Here is an 18327-nt window from a genome sequence, read left to right as displayed (position 1 = left end):
GGGAGCATTTAAAGGGAGGAAACAAAATATGCTTCAAAACCTGGTAGATTTGTTGTTGAATCTCTGTTCTCCTTACGCTTTCGATCCATGGATAACGATCGAGGGGCACAGGGCAATAGGTGTCGTCTCTATTGTTCACCCTCAAACGGTACGGACAACAGGCCAACGCAAACGCAAATAAAGGTGTGAAAGACTTTCGTTTTTCCATATTGTTTCATGTTTACATATTGTTTTGTTTATTTCTTGCTCTAGCCTTTCCACGTTCACTTTCCCACACAGTTCCCACTCGAATCAAACGAAGGTTGTATATAAATATTACATATGTGTTTTTTTTGTTTTATTATTTTCTTGTCCTTTTTTTGTTTTGTTTGCTGTTTTCCTCTGTTGTCTGTTGCTTTAATTTTCATATTTGTTTTAAAAGTATCTTTACTTTTCTTCTAACTTCTTATTTCCCATTTCCCCCTATTCATCCTGCCTACATATTTACCCCGTTATGCTTTTTCTGTTTCTTGCTTAACTTGCGTAACTTTCGTTTAACTAGTTTTGTCCATCATCATCTTTTGTTCGCATTTTTTCCGCGAGCGATCGATACCATTGCTTCATTCTTCGTTACGGGCTTGTTTTTTTGTGTGGTGCGTAATTGGTGTAACATATAAGTTAAACAAAAACATTTAAACCATACCACTATCGATTGCCCATTTTGATTGGCTTTGATTTTACACTCCTAATGGAGTTTTGAAACACACACACATACAAACAGGGGGTTCTCATAGGCCAGCTCGTGGCCGTCCCTACAAGAAGATCAATAACGTTACTAATATTATGGACGCTCCATAGTGGGTAGAGGTGGCTGGATGAGCTGGCGGGGGGATTTTTGTCATGTTTGTTCACTACAAGTTACCTGTTTAAAAAAAACACAAACGTTCAACGCACAATTAAATTAACTAAACTATTTTGATTCTGCTATCTGCTCACGCTCTTACTATACTACTTTTAGCGTAGTACCTACACCCTCTCTTAGACCCCCCCCCCCCCCCATCCCTCTCCCTCTTCTCCCCTTGCTTAACACTACAGATTTGTCCCTCTTTCCAGTACCGGGGGTCCCTCTGCAGATCTTCGCTCGCGGAAGAACGTTTCTGTATTTGTAGTTGATTACACATATATATGTACATTGACCGGTTCGGTTTTTGCATTATTACCATAAAGATGGTGGCGTTGATGATGATGATGATGATGATGATGATAATGATGGTGTAGGTGAACCTAAAACATATTTTGTGTATGCTACATTCTAAACCAAAACGTTGCCGAATTCTCAACAGCACAGGACAAAACGGCAAAGCCAACCTAGGCCAGCAGCATAAAGAGCAAGCCCTAACTCTTCACATCAAATCGCAACAGGGCGATTGAAAATTGATTGGATGGGGTTTTTTTGTTTTTTTGCAGTCCAAGCTAACAGAACGAATGTGTTCTCTACAGACACACACACACATACATACACACGCACTCTATGTACAGCGTGGCACTAAAGCACTAAACTGAACAGGACTCGAGCACAGACACTAAGAGGACAGTTTGGAACTACTTCCATTAAAAAAGGGGGAGAGGGGGGAACCATTATGGACGGTCAACAGTTTTGTTGTTGTGATTTGTGACATCTCGCACAGCTAGCTTGGGACTTTATTGGGAGGGACCTCTTAGCTTCTCGAGGGACCTCTTAGAGTCGCTTTTGGTGGTTCTTTTTTTGTTTGATCTTGTTGGAGAAAAGAGAATGAGCGACTGAACTGTGTGGCTCTATCCGAATTCTTTGCCCTGCTGTTAAAATCCATTTGCGCCAGAGTTTTGCGGTGTTTGCAGAAATGCCACAGTTTATTCACGCTTAATTCTATATTGCAATATCAGTTTGTTTTTTTTGTTGTTTAAATCAGCACGCACCTTTATCTCTGTCCCTTCTTTCTTAATTACACTCACACACACACACAGTACGATACATGTATATAGACTATAGATAATTCGATAAGTTTGTTTGCTTTCCAAAAAAACCTTAACCGAACAACTGACGCGAGCCTACGATCCTGAACTGCGCCCTGTCACTCTGCTTCCGAGTGGTGAGCGTGTGGCCACCGGCGGGCACTACAACATTGCACAAGGGTGTGTTTTTTTTTTTAAAGTTTGGGCGAAACATAATTTAGCGTGTACAAGCGAGCGAGCTCAAGATTTCTTTAAAAAAAAAACGAACAAATAGGTCGAAATGAAGACTGCTCGCGATAAATAATAGATTTTTAACCGAACGACACCTTGCGTGCGTTTACCTTGGCTAACATTCTCTTGGAGAATACCGAGTACCGTGACGCCGAGGGAGAGTGTCTGAGTTCACATCGTTGCTTACGCTTACGCCTCATCGTCTACGACGGACACGTTCGTGTCGTCCTGGTGCCGCAGCTGCTGCTGCCCACTGCTACTGTCCGAATCTCCGGCCCGGTGATCCATATCCTCGATCAGCTGCAGACTGGCGGGCAGATGGTGGTTGACTCCCAGCCCGAGGATCATTTTGCGCGTATCGCCGACCGGCACAGCATGATCGACGGCAGCCAGTGCTGCCAGCGTGCTGTCGAAGCTGCCGTTCACGTGGCCGCCCCCATCCTGGTTGCCGTCGATCGTCGCACTCTCACTGTCCGGTGCTCCCGCACCTTCACCGCTAGATCCGGGTGCGGCGAGTGTGTCACCGGCGCTTGCAACACTGCGCGAGCTACTAGTGCTGGCGTGGCTGCCGCTACTACTATTGCTACTGCTGCTGCTGTTGCTGCTGCTGGTGGTGTTGCTGGCGGCTACAGTGGCCCCGATCGTACCGCCGCTGACAAAGTTGAGCGTGTTCTGGAACTGGGTGAACTGGCTGGTGGTGGCCATCAGCGAGGACAGTGCGGCAGCGGCCATATCCGAGCAGCAGCTGCTGTAGTACGAGCTGGACGAAGGGGATAGTGCCTGGGAGTTAGCGAGACCGAGGGCTTGCTGTTGCTGCTGCTGCTGCTGCTGTAGCTGGTGATCGTGCTGTTCGTGTAGCTGCTGCTGAGCCTGCAGATGGTGGGTAAGTTGCTGCTGATGGTGTTGCTGCTGTAGTTGCTGCTGCTGGTGTGAGTGGGCTTGCTGGTGCTGCAGCTCTTCCAGATGGTGCTGCTGTTGTTGCTGTTGCTGTTGCTGCTGCTGTTGCTGCTGTTGCTGTTGCTGCTGATGTTGAAGGGTGGCGGCCGCCGCTACCGCGGTAGTGGACGCGCCTCCCATCATCAGTGAAGATCATGTCGTTGTCAGTTGGCGCCACACGGCCGTGTGTCACATCGAGGGAAGGTAGGGCCAGGAGAAACTACTGCCCGACAGCAGCATGTCACGGATGAGCGTTTCTATAGGCGTTTTGCCTACCAGTCGGACGAAGAACAGTTGCTCTATAACCTGGTAAGGGCGAGAGTAGATCGGTTACGGATCGGTGTTATAGCAACGGAGCGACTGCTACAATCATTTGGCGCAAAGAGCGGCTGAGCCGTACCTGGGAGGAGACCGTTCGGAGGGAGGGAAGACGTAACAGTAGCTTGCCAAACCGGGTCGGTTGATTGGGATACTGGGACCGGCAATACTCCTCCAGCGCGCACTGGGACTTCTCCTGCAGCGACTCGATGTGTGCCACGTCCGACAGCCCACAAGCATCTGGAAGTAGGAGCAGACGCAAGAAAGCAACACAATTAGTTCTAAATTCATTGAAACTAAAAGAAAAATCTTATAAAAAAGCTACAAGGGTATGCTTCAAGAAGGAAGGAGCCAAGGAGTTTAAGGGATTGGGGAAGGTTAGAGTAGACTAAACGAAATTATGTAAATAATAATAATAAAAAAATCATATCCACCTTTTTTACCCTGAGATAACAGTGTTTGTTAGAAGGAAAGCAAAGTGTTCATTAATCGTGCAAATGGTGCTTGTGCGCGTTTTTTGGCGTGTCTGGACGATGAAGAGGGTGTGTTTAGGTGTGTGTTAAAGCTTTGGTTAATACCGGTGAAGAGAACTTAAGCCATTTTAAATGGGGAAAAAGAAGAAACTTAAAACATAGATTAGTGATAAGAAAGCATAAAGAAATGAAGCCATGAAGCGTAAAAACAAAACGAACAAAAGTGTGTTGAAACTAGCTGGAAAAAAGAATAAAAGTGAAACTGATTAATGTGTGAAATGAGGAGAGTAACAAGAAAACAAAGAAACACAAAAGAGCTAAAAATGAAGAATGAAATGTACTAAGATAGGGATAGGTACTACTACCCCGCAAGTGCAGCCATCAAGTGCAGTCTCACACACAGTGCCATTAGCAGAGGCATAAATTACTTCCGACTACCGAGACTACTGTACTGAAAGACTACTGAAAAACGCTCCGAACATTGGAATGACTTCAACGACACACACACACGTACACACTCGCGAAGAAGATGCTTCACTGCCCAAAAATCCACTCGAGACAACGTCAATGCCATCTTAATTCCTCGCCCGTAATCTTGCCACATATCACCGGCAAGAGCACCAGGGAGACCATAAAGATCCATAAATCACGGTACCGTTGACGCGTCATCATAGCTGTGCATTCTTGCCGCGCCGCGTCTGGAGGAATTGCCGACCATGGGAAGAAATTCTACTTTGTTTTATTCTTTTGGAAAGGAACGATGGGGACTAACGAAATACATTTTCCCCGAGCGAAGTTATGTTTTAATTGTGCTTTATATTGTCTGCTTTATGTTCTACCGATGTCTTGTGCCAAACAAAAAAAAAAACGCATACCCAAATCTGCGAACTATTTGCTCCTTGTGCTCCCACCATCACACCGAATCTCGGACTTCCTCCACACCGTCAAGCTGCACCCGGGAGTGGGCCGGACACCAAGCCAGTCAATTGAACCGAGCTGCCTCGCTAATGCTCCGGAGGCATAAATACTAATAAAACCCCCCGGGGTACGGATTCCCCGGAATGCGTTCCGTGGTCGCGTGCGCCCCGTTCTCCAAACTGCTGCGCCGCTGCGTGACACGGCGAGACGGCTCCGGCTAATCAAGTAGCGCATAGGGTAATTAAAATTTATTCATCGCTGCGCACACGCACGCAAAGGGGGACATGTTCCGCTCGCGGTTGAAGTTTCGAGCGAGTGGGTGCCCGCTTATACCACCGCTACACCGCCGCTCAAGAAGGGTCCCGCACTTGACTCCGTCGTTTCGTTGTTAATGGGTTAACCAATAGAGAGGCTATAGCCGCTCAAAAAGCTGCTGCTCCGATAACATCTGTTGTTTGTCGTGGAGGTTTCTTTTTTTTAACCCGCTGTTGTTTTGTTTCTCGTTTCTCGTTGGCTCATGTCAAGCATCGTGCCATCGAGGACACGATGGTAATGATGAGGATGATGAGACTGATGATGAGGCTGATGATGAGGCTATAGGATGATGTGTGTAGTGAACGGAAAGCGTAACGGCTGGAGTTAGCGCTTACGCGTGCTGAAGGAATTTGCCTTTCGCTCACCTGTCTTGTGGTGACAGCTATGGAATGAACCATAGAATGTCACTGTTTAATTGGGTTTGATTGTTGAGGGGGGTTTTTCACTCATGGTTTGACAAATTTTACCAGTAACGCTGGCACTAATTACTCAAAGTGTGTAACACATATGCTTTCGATCATCTCTTTCGAAAAGGGTCACAGGGAAAACCCCCTGGATGGAAAAGGTTAAGTAAGCGGTTGGTTTTGAAAAGTGTCAGATTTTGTAGCTCCCCGAACCCTTTTGTGTTCTGCGTAACAAAACGAGCGGCACCATCTAATGCGCAAGCTACCGGTTACGCAACCCGGGGGGGGCTGGCAATGGAAGCTAGAACGATCGACGCACGATCGACACGGATGCAAGGGGGTGGGTGTGATGAAATTCAATTAAACTGCCTTCAATTTGATGAAGGCCTAGAATGCGACAGTATCACACACACACAGCGACGGGTGCCATCCCGCGCCACCGTTCGTAGGAAAGTGCTGCATGGCGATGATCTACGCTCTATTTCGCTACGGCAATGAGCAAGGGAGTGCCAACGGGCGACCAAATTAAAGACAATAATCTTTATTTTCCATCATGCTCGGGGAGCTCTGCCGCTAGGGGAGGGGGATTGTTCTTATAGTGGCTTGCGCGTTTGGGTTTGCAGCAACCGTCTCTGGGTTGGGAAGCAGCGGCGCACCCTCTCTGTGCTGTGACCAAGCTTGACATTCTTCACTCCATTCGGACCAATTAGCGCAAATTGCTACTGATTACGAACACTTTATGTAGGTCGATTGACAACCGAACGGCCGGCAGCAGCATCATCATCGCCGGAAGGGTGTAGCAGCAGATGCTTATGTTGCTACCGCTGTCCAACCAATGTCCAACTCGGAGGAATGAGTGGAATTGATTTTTTCCAAGTGCATTTTCCCGACCTAGCTTGGGCGCGCATGGGCGAGATTGTAATTTAAAACGAAAGGTAGTTTGTGTATGAACAATCTTATCTTAGAGAGATAGAGATTACGACGAACCAAGATGCCCGAAAATGTAAAACTATCGTCTTACTGCCCTTAAAAACCCCCCATTCCCCGAACGGGACGAACAAACTCCCGAAGAAAACGTTTCGCCTTTGTCCAGCAAACATCTTAATGATGTGTTGTAACTGATACCGTGCCAGACCGTGCTTGCAACTCCTGCACCGGCAACGGACGTCCTTCGTCCTTTTGTGCGCCATTTTTAATGAGCAGCATTACTGCTGCAAAAACCGGGCGCCTTTGCTTGCGGAAAGTATTAAAAAAGTTGCACCACAATGCACACACGCACGCAAAAAAAAACTGCTGAGCAAATGCAAATTTTCGTACTAAATTATCTTTTTTGTGTGTGTGTGTGTGTGCAATGTCGCTTAAGGCGCAGTACCGTTTGTGGGAGACCGCGGTCGGCAGCAAGACATCAAAGAGATTTCATGCCGTCGGATTAGACGATCCATTAGCTGTGTGCGGGCCGGGAAAATAATCCTATGATGATGAATTTTCACTCCTCAGCCTCACACTCCAAATGGCTCAGATGGTTGAAGCCAATTGGGACAGGTTGGGGGAGAATTTAAGCCGTCCAAATTGCCATTCTTTACCATGCATGATCAGCAATGTGCAACCGATGGGAGAAGTGTGTCTCTCATCATAAATAAGCCAAACTCACACCGCTCCTCGAAGACGATTCTCGATCGATGCTCCACACCCAAGACACTCCCCGGGTGCGGGGAACGATTAACTGTGATCTATGCTTGCCAGGGAACAAGTGTTTGTTAACCAGCGTGTCAGCGAGGGAGTGTATTTATTATGCTTTTATTACCACTTTCACCACGCAGCGCAGCCACGATTGGATGCGGGAGCACATGTTCGATCGCGTTCTTTGAACAAACCTCTGTCGCCCGGGCTACTAGATGTACGCGTGACGTTTCAGCGCGTTGCGTATGACACGTGGTGGCGGTATTGTGGAGTGGTGTGAATATTGCGCCGTGTCTCGGGGCTTCCCCCATTCCCCGGGTGCGCCTTAATGATGGTAAATTAAGCGCAATGCACTGATGCGCGTCGTTCTTTATGCGTCGTTCTGCATAAGAATGCAAGGGAACGGCTTGTACGGCCTGTTGTTGCCTGTCTCGAGGTGCTGCAGCTTTCGTGCATGGGAAAATGCGCTCCAGCACAGTAAGAATAAGAGTGTGGCCACCGTCGCGCATGAGGGTGTTATCGAATGGAATGGTTTAAATTAATGCCATTAGATATGTTTCGTGTAATTGAAGCAGGCTTGCATGAGGAGCGGACCGGCATGGAGCTCTGTAGCCCATCGTACTAATAACGCTTGGGAGCACTAATAAATCGTCCCCACCCTTTGAATGGGGGGGAAAGCGACGCATGCAAACAAAGGGTGGGAGAGAAAAGTCGTGAAAGCGCGTAATAAATAAGCTACTAATTTCGATTAGTCAGTGTCACGCTTGTAAACGCCTGCGTTTATGCAAATGCAGCGCATATCCCGCCCGTTTAGTGCCTACGAACTCTAGTGCTCCACGAGTGGCGAGTGGCATCGATCACTAATGCAATGCCGACAAACTGTTTGCCAATTTTGGTCGATAAATTATCGCTGAATTGATACTGATTGAAGCTGAGGCTGGTGAGGGATCTTCCGATGTCGCTTCGCCGTTCGATGCTTAATTTATAATTAATTTCCCGCCTCCGATGCTGCGCCCAAGCGCCATTTTGTGCCGGCAATATTAATTCCCTGTGCAAACAAACCGACCCATTCCACCCCACTCATTCCCACTCCTCAGGGGGAGGAGAGAAAGAAGGAATGCACTTGCCATAATTGGCAAAAAGGTTGGCACCCCCCACACACAGACAGGGGCTTCGTGATGGCTTCGAGGGGAGGGCAACCTGTGTGTTTGTGTGCGATTGTGGTATACATTTGTCAGTGTACAGGCACGCGTGCGCGCCCGGACTCAGCTCCGAAGGTTCCCCAAAAACGGGAGAGAAAAAAAAGAAAACGAACACCAAAATCTCACGCCACGGTCAAACTGGCCAAAAGTAAATCTTTGTGCCGCGCCGGGCCCCGCCCGATGCACATTTATCCATCAATTAATCATCAATCGATAAACGTTGGTGTGTGTGTGTGTGTTCATTCGTCTGGCGGACTTGGTCTCGGGGTCCACCTTTTGAATACTACTCTTTTTTGTGCTGTTCCTGCTGTGGGTGTTTGTTGCCGATGTTGGTTGCGGTTGGCTGAAACAACCAATAAAAGATAGCGCACTTTATTAAATTTCATTGGCTTGATGGGTCCTGCGGGAGCTCTCTCGGGGTGGAGGGGTTCTCCGCCTTACTGCTGCCTTCGGGACGAAGTGGTCCTCTCTCCCCATTCCAAGCCAATGCCGCTTGCTCTGTGTACCCGTTGATCGTAAAAACAAATATTTGAAATGTTTTACTGTTTTCGCTGTAAGTCCGCTGATTGCACAACTGCCATTTGTAAATGCTGTTTGCGGAGATGCTTTCACAGCTCATCGCCGGGGCTGGAAGCGTGGGGCGAGAAAATCGCATTCCTCTGCTCGGAACCGTCCTGGCATCCACAAGTGCAGCGTGAGTCAGTCTTGGAAATGTTGAATGCTACGAAGAAACGAGTCCCGCAAGTCCGTATCTTGGCAGCAAGTTGTGAAGCGAACTTTTCTATTGTTGAAAGTTGTAACTTCAAGTGTCTTGGCGGTGTAACTTCAAACTCCCCTTGCTCAAGAAATGTACCTTTTTATCAGCTGCTACTGTGATGCATAGGCTATCTCTAGCTCTCCAGACTTCAAGACAGCTGTCAGCTTCGTTTCCTCTACAGGGAGCTCCACGCCACCCCGGTACAGAGCAACGTTGGGCTACTTCGATTTTATTTGTCCAAAAACCATCCAAACAAACGGAGCCCACAGCGAAGCGACCCCCGCCGAAAGCGCCACGCGTTTGGCAAAGGAATGTCCAAACGTTGTTCCCGACCCGGGATGGGCGTTTCCACTTGGAGTTGCATCTTCCTGTTTTCCCGGTGCGCCCCAGTGCGGTACGCCACAAAGGCGAGGCATTAAAATCGTGGCGAGGTGGGGTTGAGAGGACACCCTGCCACGGCGGTGGTAAACATTGTGATTGTGAACGCCCTCTCGGTGTTTGCTGATGGTGCATGGTGGTGCATGGTGGCGTCGTTAACCTTCCCGGCCGGAGGGCGGCAAACCAGACGGCCATAATACTCCAACGGCATTTCCCTGACACATTTCCAAACCTCAGCTCGGTCTGTCTACTCTTCCGCGGCACACACACCTTGGGATGAATGTTTGTTTCTTCTCTGTTTTTTTCGGGAGGTCCTGTACTCTCTCTCTCTCTCTCTCTGTGTCGATTCATGTATTTCGCCCGCATTGGAACTCGGGGGCCGGATTGTACAAGGGCCACAAGATTCCCATCAGTGATATATGGCCGTTCATTACATGTAAACCGTACCTGGTTATTGCTGTTTTTATGGACCGTTTCTCTACTACTACTGCTGCAAAGAGCGGATACGCAGCGGACTTGGCAGCGGACTAGGCAGCGAGTCACAGATGCGCTATTTGTTGGTTGAATTGTCAAACAAGTGCAGAGTGGTGTAATAATGTTTCATGCAAGGGACAAGGTTCAAGTTGGCACCGTTCTTTAATTCCGCAGTCATCACTTTCGTTTTTAAGAGTTGCTTGTGACTCCTTTAATATAAACGGGTGAACCGCGACTTAATCAATCAGAAAACCCAATGTCGAGACCGAGGAGAGGGCCGGAGGGTGATTTTGAAAAGATTAATTTTCCTCACTCGAGAAACGCCCTTGAAAATGTTGATTATTTTCTTCAGCAACTCCTGAGCCCAGAACGATAGAAGAACAAACAAACTCCCAACCGCGCCACAAGACTGTTAGGCCACCTAGTTTTTTTTTTAAATAATAAATTACTCAATAACTAAGCCGCTCAACAAATTGATGACTGCTGGGCCCGGGATGCGTGTCGCTGCCAGGAAGTCCCAGTCGTTTTACCACAAAAAGGGGTACATACAGACACCGCACAAACACACACAAGAGAGTAAAGTCAATCCCCCCCGTAGCAGGATGATGATTTTGACTTTTTAATCTGCAACGACCACCCGCGGTCTGTGAGGTATTGTGTCACCTAATGTTGAAACCTACGGGCAGATACTACAGCGGAGGAAGGACCTTTATCCATCGACTTTTATCCGCTTTTATCTACGGCGGCAGCAATTGTGCGGCACTGTACATTAAACCAAAAGCTGTAACGCATCAACAACAATGGGGCGCCTCGACTGTGGTCGCGAACGATGGGATGCAAGTAGTGGTGCATTATTTGAGGACAGGAGGAAATAAATAAAAAACCATAACAGCAGGTTCGCGATATCGCTTTGATGTTGGTCTGTCGATACAAATGGGTACAAACCGTTACGGGGCCATTAGCGCGAATGGTACGCCTGGCAGTTGGTTCATCAGCATGATCAAACGTCAAATGGTTGGTTAGTCAACGCGTCACGGCGCTGACTAGAATGAGCCCTTAATTCCCCCTAGTGTTGTCTGATTTTTCTTCTGTGTTCCGCTTTGAAAGAAAGGAATCCTTCAGCAGGTGCAATAGTGCAATTCCACAAAGGAGTAGTGTTTAGAAGACAATTTTCACGTCATTTTCCTTTTGGGGTGGAAAAATGGGTAATTTTCACGTTCAAAGTGCAGTTTCGTTGAGCGCACTTTCGCGCTAACCACACAGAACACGCAAACGTCACGTCGGTGTGGGGAAAAAGGTCATGTTTGTGTTGAAAACGCGCGTGCAGCAAATAGGAAAACGTACGCTAAGGCAAGGAAGGATGCATTTTTTATGAAGCCGGCAAGTGTGTTTCGTTGTTAGCCGGGGGCTCTCTTGCGGGGGCTTTCATTGTGTGACGTTTGACATTTTATCCGGGGTTGCGGTTTAGCTTGCGGGGAGGCTAAATTGGTGAGATATTTTATTCATGTGATTAGTCTTGTGGCCGATCAGACACTCTGCTGTGTTAGTTCCGGGCAAGCATGATACTCATAACTTGACCGTGTAATGAGCTGACAGGCTGATAACGTCGGTGTAATGGCGGGCATGTAAGCTCTAGCACAGTTCAATGTTATTTATAGCGTTCTGTTAATCTGTTTACGCTATTATTCTGCTTGTTCCCTTTTTAAGTAAGAATCTTTAAGTGAGAAAAACTGTTTGTAGAGAGTACATGGTCTAGTATCAACACATTTGCTGGAAGACAAGCCTTCCTCCAGTAGTGTGTAAGTCAACAGAATGTTGCTGAGACGAGAGCTACGGACGATTTCTCACTACACTACATCCTTCTGCTTTATGTCGTCCTAGGAGTTGCAAACTTCCATTAGACAACCCGTCTACACCGACACCCCGTCACAACGGGTCGCCTTCAGCCATTTGCTGTACTTTGTCAACATGGATCGATGATTTTTCATCAGCTCAATCTGCCAGATGTGCAATCATCTTTCTGCTCGCCTTAATTACGCTGCATCGCTGCGAGAGTGTAACGTAGTCTAGTTACACCATCGTTCGGCTCAAGTACGGCACACATTACCTTTTCCTGCCCCAAAAGTCACGCATGTCCTTGTCCTCACCAGTGGCGATGGCATATGAACTGCTCTGAACTGCTCTGAAGTGTCTGCCGTGGTCTGGTACATCTCACAGCACCATCTTCAACCCCCAGACGAATGTGTTTGCCGTGCCTAACCCGAGCAAAACGGCACTAAACGGTGCGTAGAGCCACTTAGCTCATCATCGTCATCATCTTGTGTGTGTTTATGTCAAGGGGGATGAACCCGCCACGACACTACCACCGCTTCCAGGCAGTGGTTGACACCAAAAGCTGATGCTCATAGGAGATAATGCTCTTCCGTAGGCTACATCGTAGTTGAAGACGGGTCGGGCAGTGGCAAACCACTAAACCGACACAGTTTAATGGCATCCGCAGCAGCATCGTACCTCCAAAATTTGGGGCAATGGGAAAGGAATCATAACGAAAGTGACATTCTTTCACACCACACACACACAGAGCACCCTTTGGCGTGTGGGGCGTGTAAAGTCGTAAAACAATAATTTTAATCACGGGCAAATTGCTAATCATAATGATGGTAATCGGGCGTAAAACATGTGTCTACAACAGGCCTTCTCCACTATCATGCATGTGTGACGATACTGTGTGTGTGTGTGTGTGAGAGTATGTACGTGCCAAGACGTGTTCCCCTGTGCATTGTGTCCTTTTAAAGTTACATGTTTGAAAAGAATCTCATAAAACGTGCTCAAGTTGCTTGTTTTACCGCACGGAACGGAGCCCTCGGAGGGGTGGTTGGGTGCACAAAAACAGAGGGAGATACGGCTCATGGCCTGCCTGGAGGTTGACGAAACAATTAAAATCAAATTAAAATATTTAATTAGTTGGCTGTGGTTTCCAAACAACCACCACCACCACCACCAAACCGCTAGCCTGTTTGGTTTGGTGCGCAAGGTTTGATAACGCAAAAAGAGAGCAACATTTCATACCCACACACACACACATACAGATACACTAGAAGAACGTAGTGATAGTATCAGCTGTCAAAGGGGTGACAGTTGGTGAATTTTTCTGCGATAGTGTGGAAAAGGGATTCGCTCCTCGCAGGAGCAGAAGAAAGGACTTTTAACTTTCACCGTTTTGTGTGGGGAAACGTGAACTGTTAGCACCTGTCACCTGGAAATGGGAACGATAGCGTACGACGAATGTTTGCACTGCTGGGAAGGTGGCTTTTTTTCTCTCCTTTTCTCGCCTCCACTCCCAATTCCGCACGTGTGCCATCTTTTGTTAATTTCAACCATTTTTTCAATTTTCAGCTTCCTGTTATTTCCTGTCACCGGTCACAATAGGAACATGGCAGTTCGCAGTCCTTTGGCGGCAGTGTGCCATTCCGATACGTTTAATCGACCGTAATGCGTCCGATACCGAGAGAGAGAGAGAGAGGGAGAGGAAGAGAGAACGGGTGGTACACTTTGGTCGTTTGCAGTTTCGTAAGTCGACCGGAGGATCGTTGAAAGTTTCGTCGCTTATCTTACACGCAAAAGGCTTTCCAGGTTAGTGCATTTGGAAAGGACTCTGTTGTGGTTGTTGAAAAATCGCTTTTCCCTCCCTGCACCCCCAAAATTGGTAGAAGCCATATACTTTCCTCTGCTGTTATAATTTAAAAAGGTAAGAAGAAGTGTTATCGTACTCGTTACTGTGGGAGGGGGGGAAAGGAATGAAAGATACACATACATAACACCAACTGGCAATTGACTGTATCATTTGATAGCAGTAGACAGCATACCCAATGGAAATCGCGTAAAAATGCTACTCCTTTACGAGCTGATTGGATAGCGGATGGATCAACATTCCGTCCCCATGCATCTACTGCCATTAGTCATTGTCGAACGTGTTTATATGTGTTTCTTGATGACAAAAAAAAGGAAAGATCCGATTGCTTGTCCTTGCATCACACAAAACAGCACACCAAATCTCTAATCTAACAACCGTGGTACGAATTATATTTTGCTGGAGTACATTGCCACCCAGTGTGGGATCGATGATGCTCTTTAGGTGTGTGCTGTAAAAATGTCGCGATAGAGATAACGAAACAAAAAACAAAATAATACAGTTACACAAAAAGGAGAAGGCAAACAGTGTCGCGCGACACACGGCAAGCACTGTGTAAATATGGGTAGCACACACACACACACAAAAAAAACCCACTCCAACCACCAAACAAACGGCCGCGGTGCCGTTTGGGCGTTACAAGTCATTAATTTGCGTCCGACAGACAATACACCAGCGCATCGACGGCTCCTCTCTGCAGAGAAGTCTGTGTCTGTGTCGGTCTGGTTGGTCTTCCCCAACCACAGTTTTGTCACTTCATTTCTGCTCAGTGGCTTTTCCACTTTGCAATGTGTACCGTGTACCGTTCCTTTCCCATTTTGTGTCCTTTGTCCCAATGTCCTGCCGAGTAGCCGGGAAACACATGTTTTTTCTCCGGCCTTAAACGCGCCACCATCATCACCCAAAGGGCCAGCACCACCGCACACCGGAAGGTGACGGCTTTTCCGGTTTTCCGGCTGGCTGTTTTGTGGCAGGTCTGCTGACTTGACTGGCCGAGCACTAAGGTTGGGTTTGGCCGTTAAATGAAATTATTTTAATTCGTTCTGGTTGCTGGCCAGCTTCTGGGTTTGCGCTCGTTTGCGCTCTACGGTATGACGGTTTCTCGCTGTTTTGGCTATTTGCCGGGGTGTCGTCACCCCCTTTTTCGAGTCACTTTTCCTATGTGCCGAGGCGTACCAAACCGAGGGTGCAAAAATTTGCTTGTCCATGGCGTTTTTCTTTTGGTTTTATTCCACCTTGTTGTGGTTTTTTTTTTATTATTGGGGTGATTATTGGCTTAGTGCTGCGGTCGAAAAGGCAGCACCAGCGCCGTGGTGTTTGGTGAAGCTCGCTTGTCTAGTTTTTGGCTAGACGCATTGCGCTCTTGCAGTATGGGATGCAGTTGAGCGTAGAGGGAGAGATCGGGGAATGAAAAACTCGCGCACATCTTCCGTTGGCACGCTGGCAACCGTTGTTGTTTGACCGTCAAAATTGCTGGGTTGGCTGGATGAATGGATTTTTCCACCACTTTTCATACCCGGTGAATTTACACCCAAATGGCAAAAGGGAAATTGAAGGTCAGACGCGCGCGAGCGAGAACTTGACATTGCAAACGTGTCACCTGTGTCGGCCAACAGGAGGCGGCTGTTTGCGTTCTTTTCAAGGGATAAATTTCCATCCTGCAGAGGAACATAATGTAACGGGGGGAGCAGAACAAGCTGAAACGGAAAGTACACGCTTCCAGTGCGTTGATGAACACACATTCATCAGTGTGCTGGTTGCCTGCGCCGGATCGTCTATCACTATTGCCATCCATCACGTCACCACGATCCGGCCGGGCGGCATCGATCATCCCGCAATCGATGGCTTTCTAATCGAACACAATCGACCACAAACCATACAAATGCAACGACGGAGGTGCGGTGACGCACCTTTTATGCAAAGAAAGAAGAAGAAAAAAAAGCTTCCCCATACACCCCGTGGCCCACTTTACCGGCTATGTGGTTGATGTGTCCATCATGTGCTGTGGCTAGGCTAAATTGAATCGCGTGAGATCAATTTTTCTAACGCATGCTGCAGCAGTACCACCACCATCGTATCATCGTATCGCAGAAGGAACGCAGGCACACACACACACAAAAGGGAACACACAAGATTCGCGCGCTCGCGCACACGCTTGATCATGGCCGCGTGCTCTCGACACCTTGCGCGACGGTAAGGAGGTCAGAGCTATAAAACCCAAACCTTCCCTCCCCCCCTCCCCCCTGTCCCATTGTGGCATCCCCTGTGCCCGATGGTACGCAAATGGGGTAAGAAAACGAGCCGCTCTGACCAGGCTCTGACCCTGGAATTGGCAGCCGGCCGCCAGCCGAAGTGCGAAGAATGTGCTAGGATGAAACCGGGGCGGCTCGGCCACGGGGGCTATCATTAGCGATCAATACTTGTACACACGTTCGTTAGGACGTGTATTGGGAAGAAATCAATCTGAACGTTCAACCGTCCACGCTGTGATTGTGTGTGTGTGTCGATTTTGCACGCAAAAACCCCACTGCATGAGGTGGCATGGTGCGCGCGCGCGCGATCTAATGTAATAAAAATAACAATAATCCACCGTAATGGACACTGCACGGGCGGGGTGGGACGGTCAAACGAGGGTCCAAAGCAGGGGCGGTTTGTACGGGCTGGAAGAGGTCAGCGGCGTACCAACCATAACCTGTAACACACGGCCCAGGGTCACCGGGCCCGATGCGCTTCGTCACCGTTGAGCAGAGCCTTCACCGTAACAGGCACTAAATTGGAGATCTTGTTGTTGGCAAGGGTCTTCTTCATCGCATGTACCGTGGAGAGTGAGCGATGATGGCTCGCGTTTGGAGCTGACCGATCCCCCCCAGGCAGGAGTAACTATTTCATGTTCAAGTCATCTTGATTTTATACCAGTTTCAAAGCATCAAACCATACGTTTGCCAGGGAAATGATATGCTTTTTCCCCCCTTGCGAGCGTATTTTGAAGGGATGAGCACAAAAAACAAAAAAACAGGAATCCCAAAACACCACATCCACCACACTGACCATTTCGTTGCAAAATCTTTACCATCATGCAAGGGCGAAAATAAACATATTTAGGGACGGTCCGGTTCGGTGTTTTGTAGCGACCATCTGCAAGCGAGGGAGCGAGGAAAAGGAGAATTGTGTGCCATTGTGTGACAACCCTCGAGCGGGGAACGGGGAATTGAATGCAATTTCAGCTGATGCTTTAGAACTCCACAGCACTCCAGCTCGGTGGGTTGGTGGCGAGAGTTTGAAAAATCTATTACCATGCCGGACGGTTGTAAATAAACGAAGGACGGTATAAACAAAACAAACCCAAAAAAAGTCGCAATGTCCCGACAGAAGGACAAAACAGAAGTGATGCTGTGTAGATGCGGGCTTTCTGCTGACCATTGAAAAGCGGAAAATGCTGCAGTTGGGGTGGAGAATCTGCATTTCAGGATGGACATTCCCGTGGGGAGGATGAGCCTAACGCAAATAGGTGGTCATTGCGAGGTTTCGATTTCATCAGTTTTTCGCCAGAATATCATCCCTGAAATCAACGACCTAACCCTTGGTGCAAAAAAAAAAAAAAAAAAACAGCCAACACCCCTCGAGGTGTTGTACGGCCGAAGGGACATCGTCACCACCACCACCATCACCGTCATCGGGGGTCATAAAAGCAATCGTAAATTATGGCGATATTTGCAACGAGTTTTGCACAACGATTGGGTGTAATAAAGCAGTAAAACGATGGTGCCACAAAGTGCCTCCGTAACCACATGAGGGAATCAACCTTGGACTAGTACGACTAGGGTGCTTTACCGGTGGGTGGAAGAGGTCACATTAGGAGCTATCCGTGGCGAATGGATTGGGATTTTTGTGGTGAGTGTAAGAAGGGGATTTTAAAAATTCATGATTAGAAGTGTTCCTCCGTGGGACGCGCGTACCGAGTGGTACCCGGTTGATTTCCATCGGTTCGGTTACGACAGGTCATGAGCCGGATTAAATTCTTGATCTCTCTGTTTGCACCGTACAATTACGCCCCCGGGGTAACCTTGGGATTGAGGGAAATTAATTTTCATACCAATTCCTCCCCGATGCGATGCTTGCGGAGAGTGACGGTCGCGTACCCAGGCTCGGCAGCGCAATGTCGGAGTCGAAATCTCGTTAGACATTCCGGTCGTGGCGTTGGCCGCAGACACACAACACAAGCGAAAGATCTTCATACATCTCATGCACCGACCTAGGGGAAACGGGGAAGCCTTTCGCAGGTTACACTCTTATATCGATCGTGGTATTGTTTTTTTTTTATTGGCGAATTTCCTACCTACAAGACCTTCGCTCAGCCGGCAAGATGCTGTGGCTGTGGATGCAAAGCGACGAACCCTTCCTTTGTACCGTTTCGCAAACGTGCATTGTTAGCCTGAGCTGTTTTGACCGTACCGTACCGGGTGGCGGAGTTTGCGGCGGAGCAGCGGGCAACGCGAAACAGAGAAATAAATCTTGCAAATATGATTAATTTGCATAATGTAATAATGGCCGCGCGAGGACCTTGCTCGCATTGCCTCGC

The 18327-nt window shown here is 48.0% G+C and overlaps 1 protein-coding gene across 2 annotated transcripts in view; it reads right to left on the bottom strand.

Annotated features, from left to right (window-relative positions):
* Nucleotides 1-1840: 1840 nt before the first annotated feature.
* Nucleotides 1841-18327, bottom strand: part of LOC1273419 (steroid receptor seven-up, isoforms B/C) — an 82452-nt gene continuing 65965 nt past the window's right edge. For both annotated transcript variants that reach the window (XM_312394.5, XM_061652696.1), the window contains exons 4-5: nt 3539-3696; nt 1841-3444 (exon numbers count right to left, since the gene is read on the bottom strand). In XM_312394.5, the coding sequence (XP_312394.4) occupies nt 3328-3444; nt 3539-3696 (275 nt within the window). In that variant the 3' untranslated portion in view covers nt 1841-3327. The remainder of the gene's footprint in view (nt 3445-3538; nt 3697-18327) is intronic.

The sequence above is a fragment of the Anopheles gambiae genome, chromosome 2 (genome assembly GCF_943734735.2).
Source record: "Anopheles gambiae chromosome 2, idAnoGambNW_F1_1, whole genome shotgun sequence".
Classification (NCBI taxonomy): Eukaryota; Metazoa; Arthropoda; class Insecta; order Diptera; family Culicidae; genus Anopheles; species Anopheles gambiae.
This window is presented reverse-complemented; position numbering and strand designations above follow the sequence as displayed.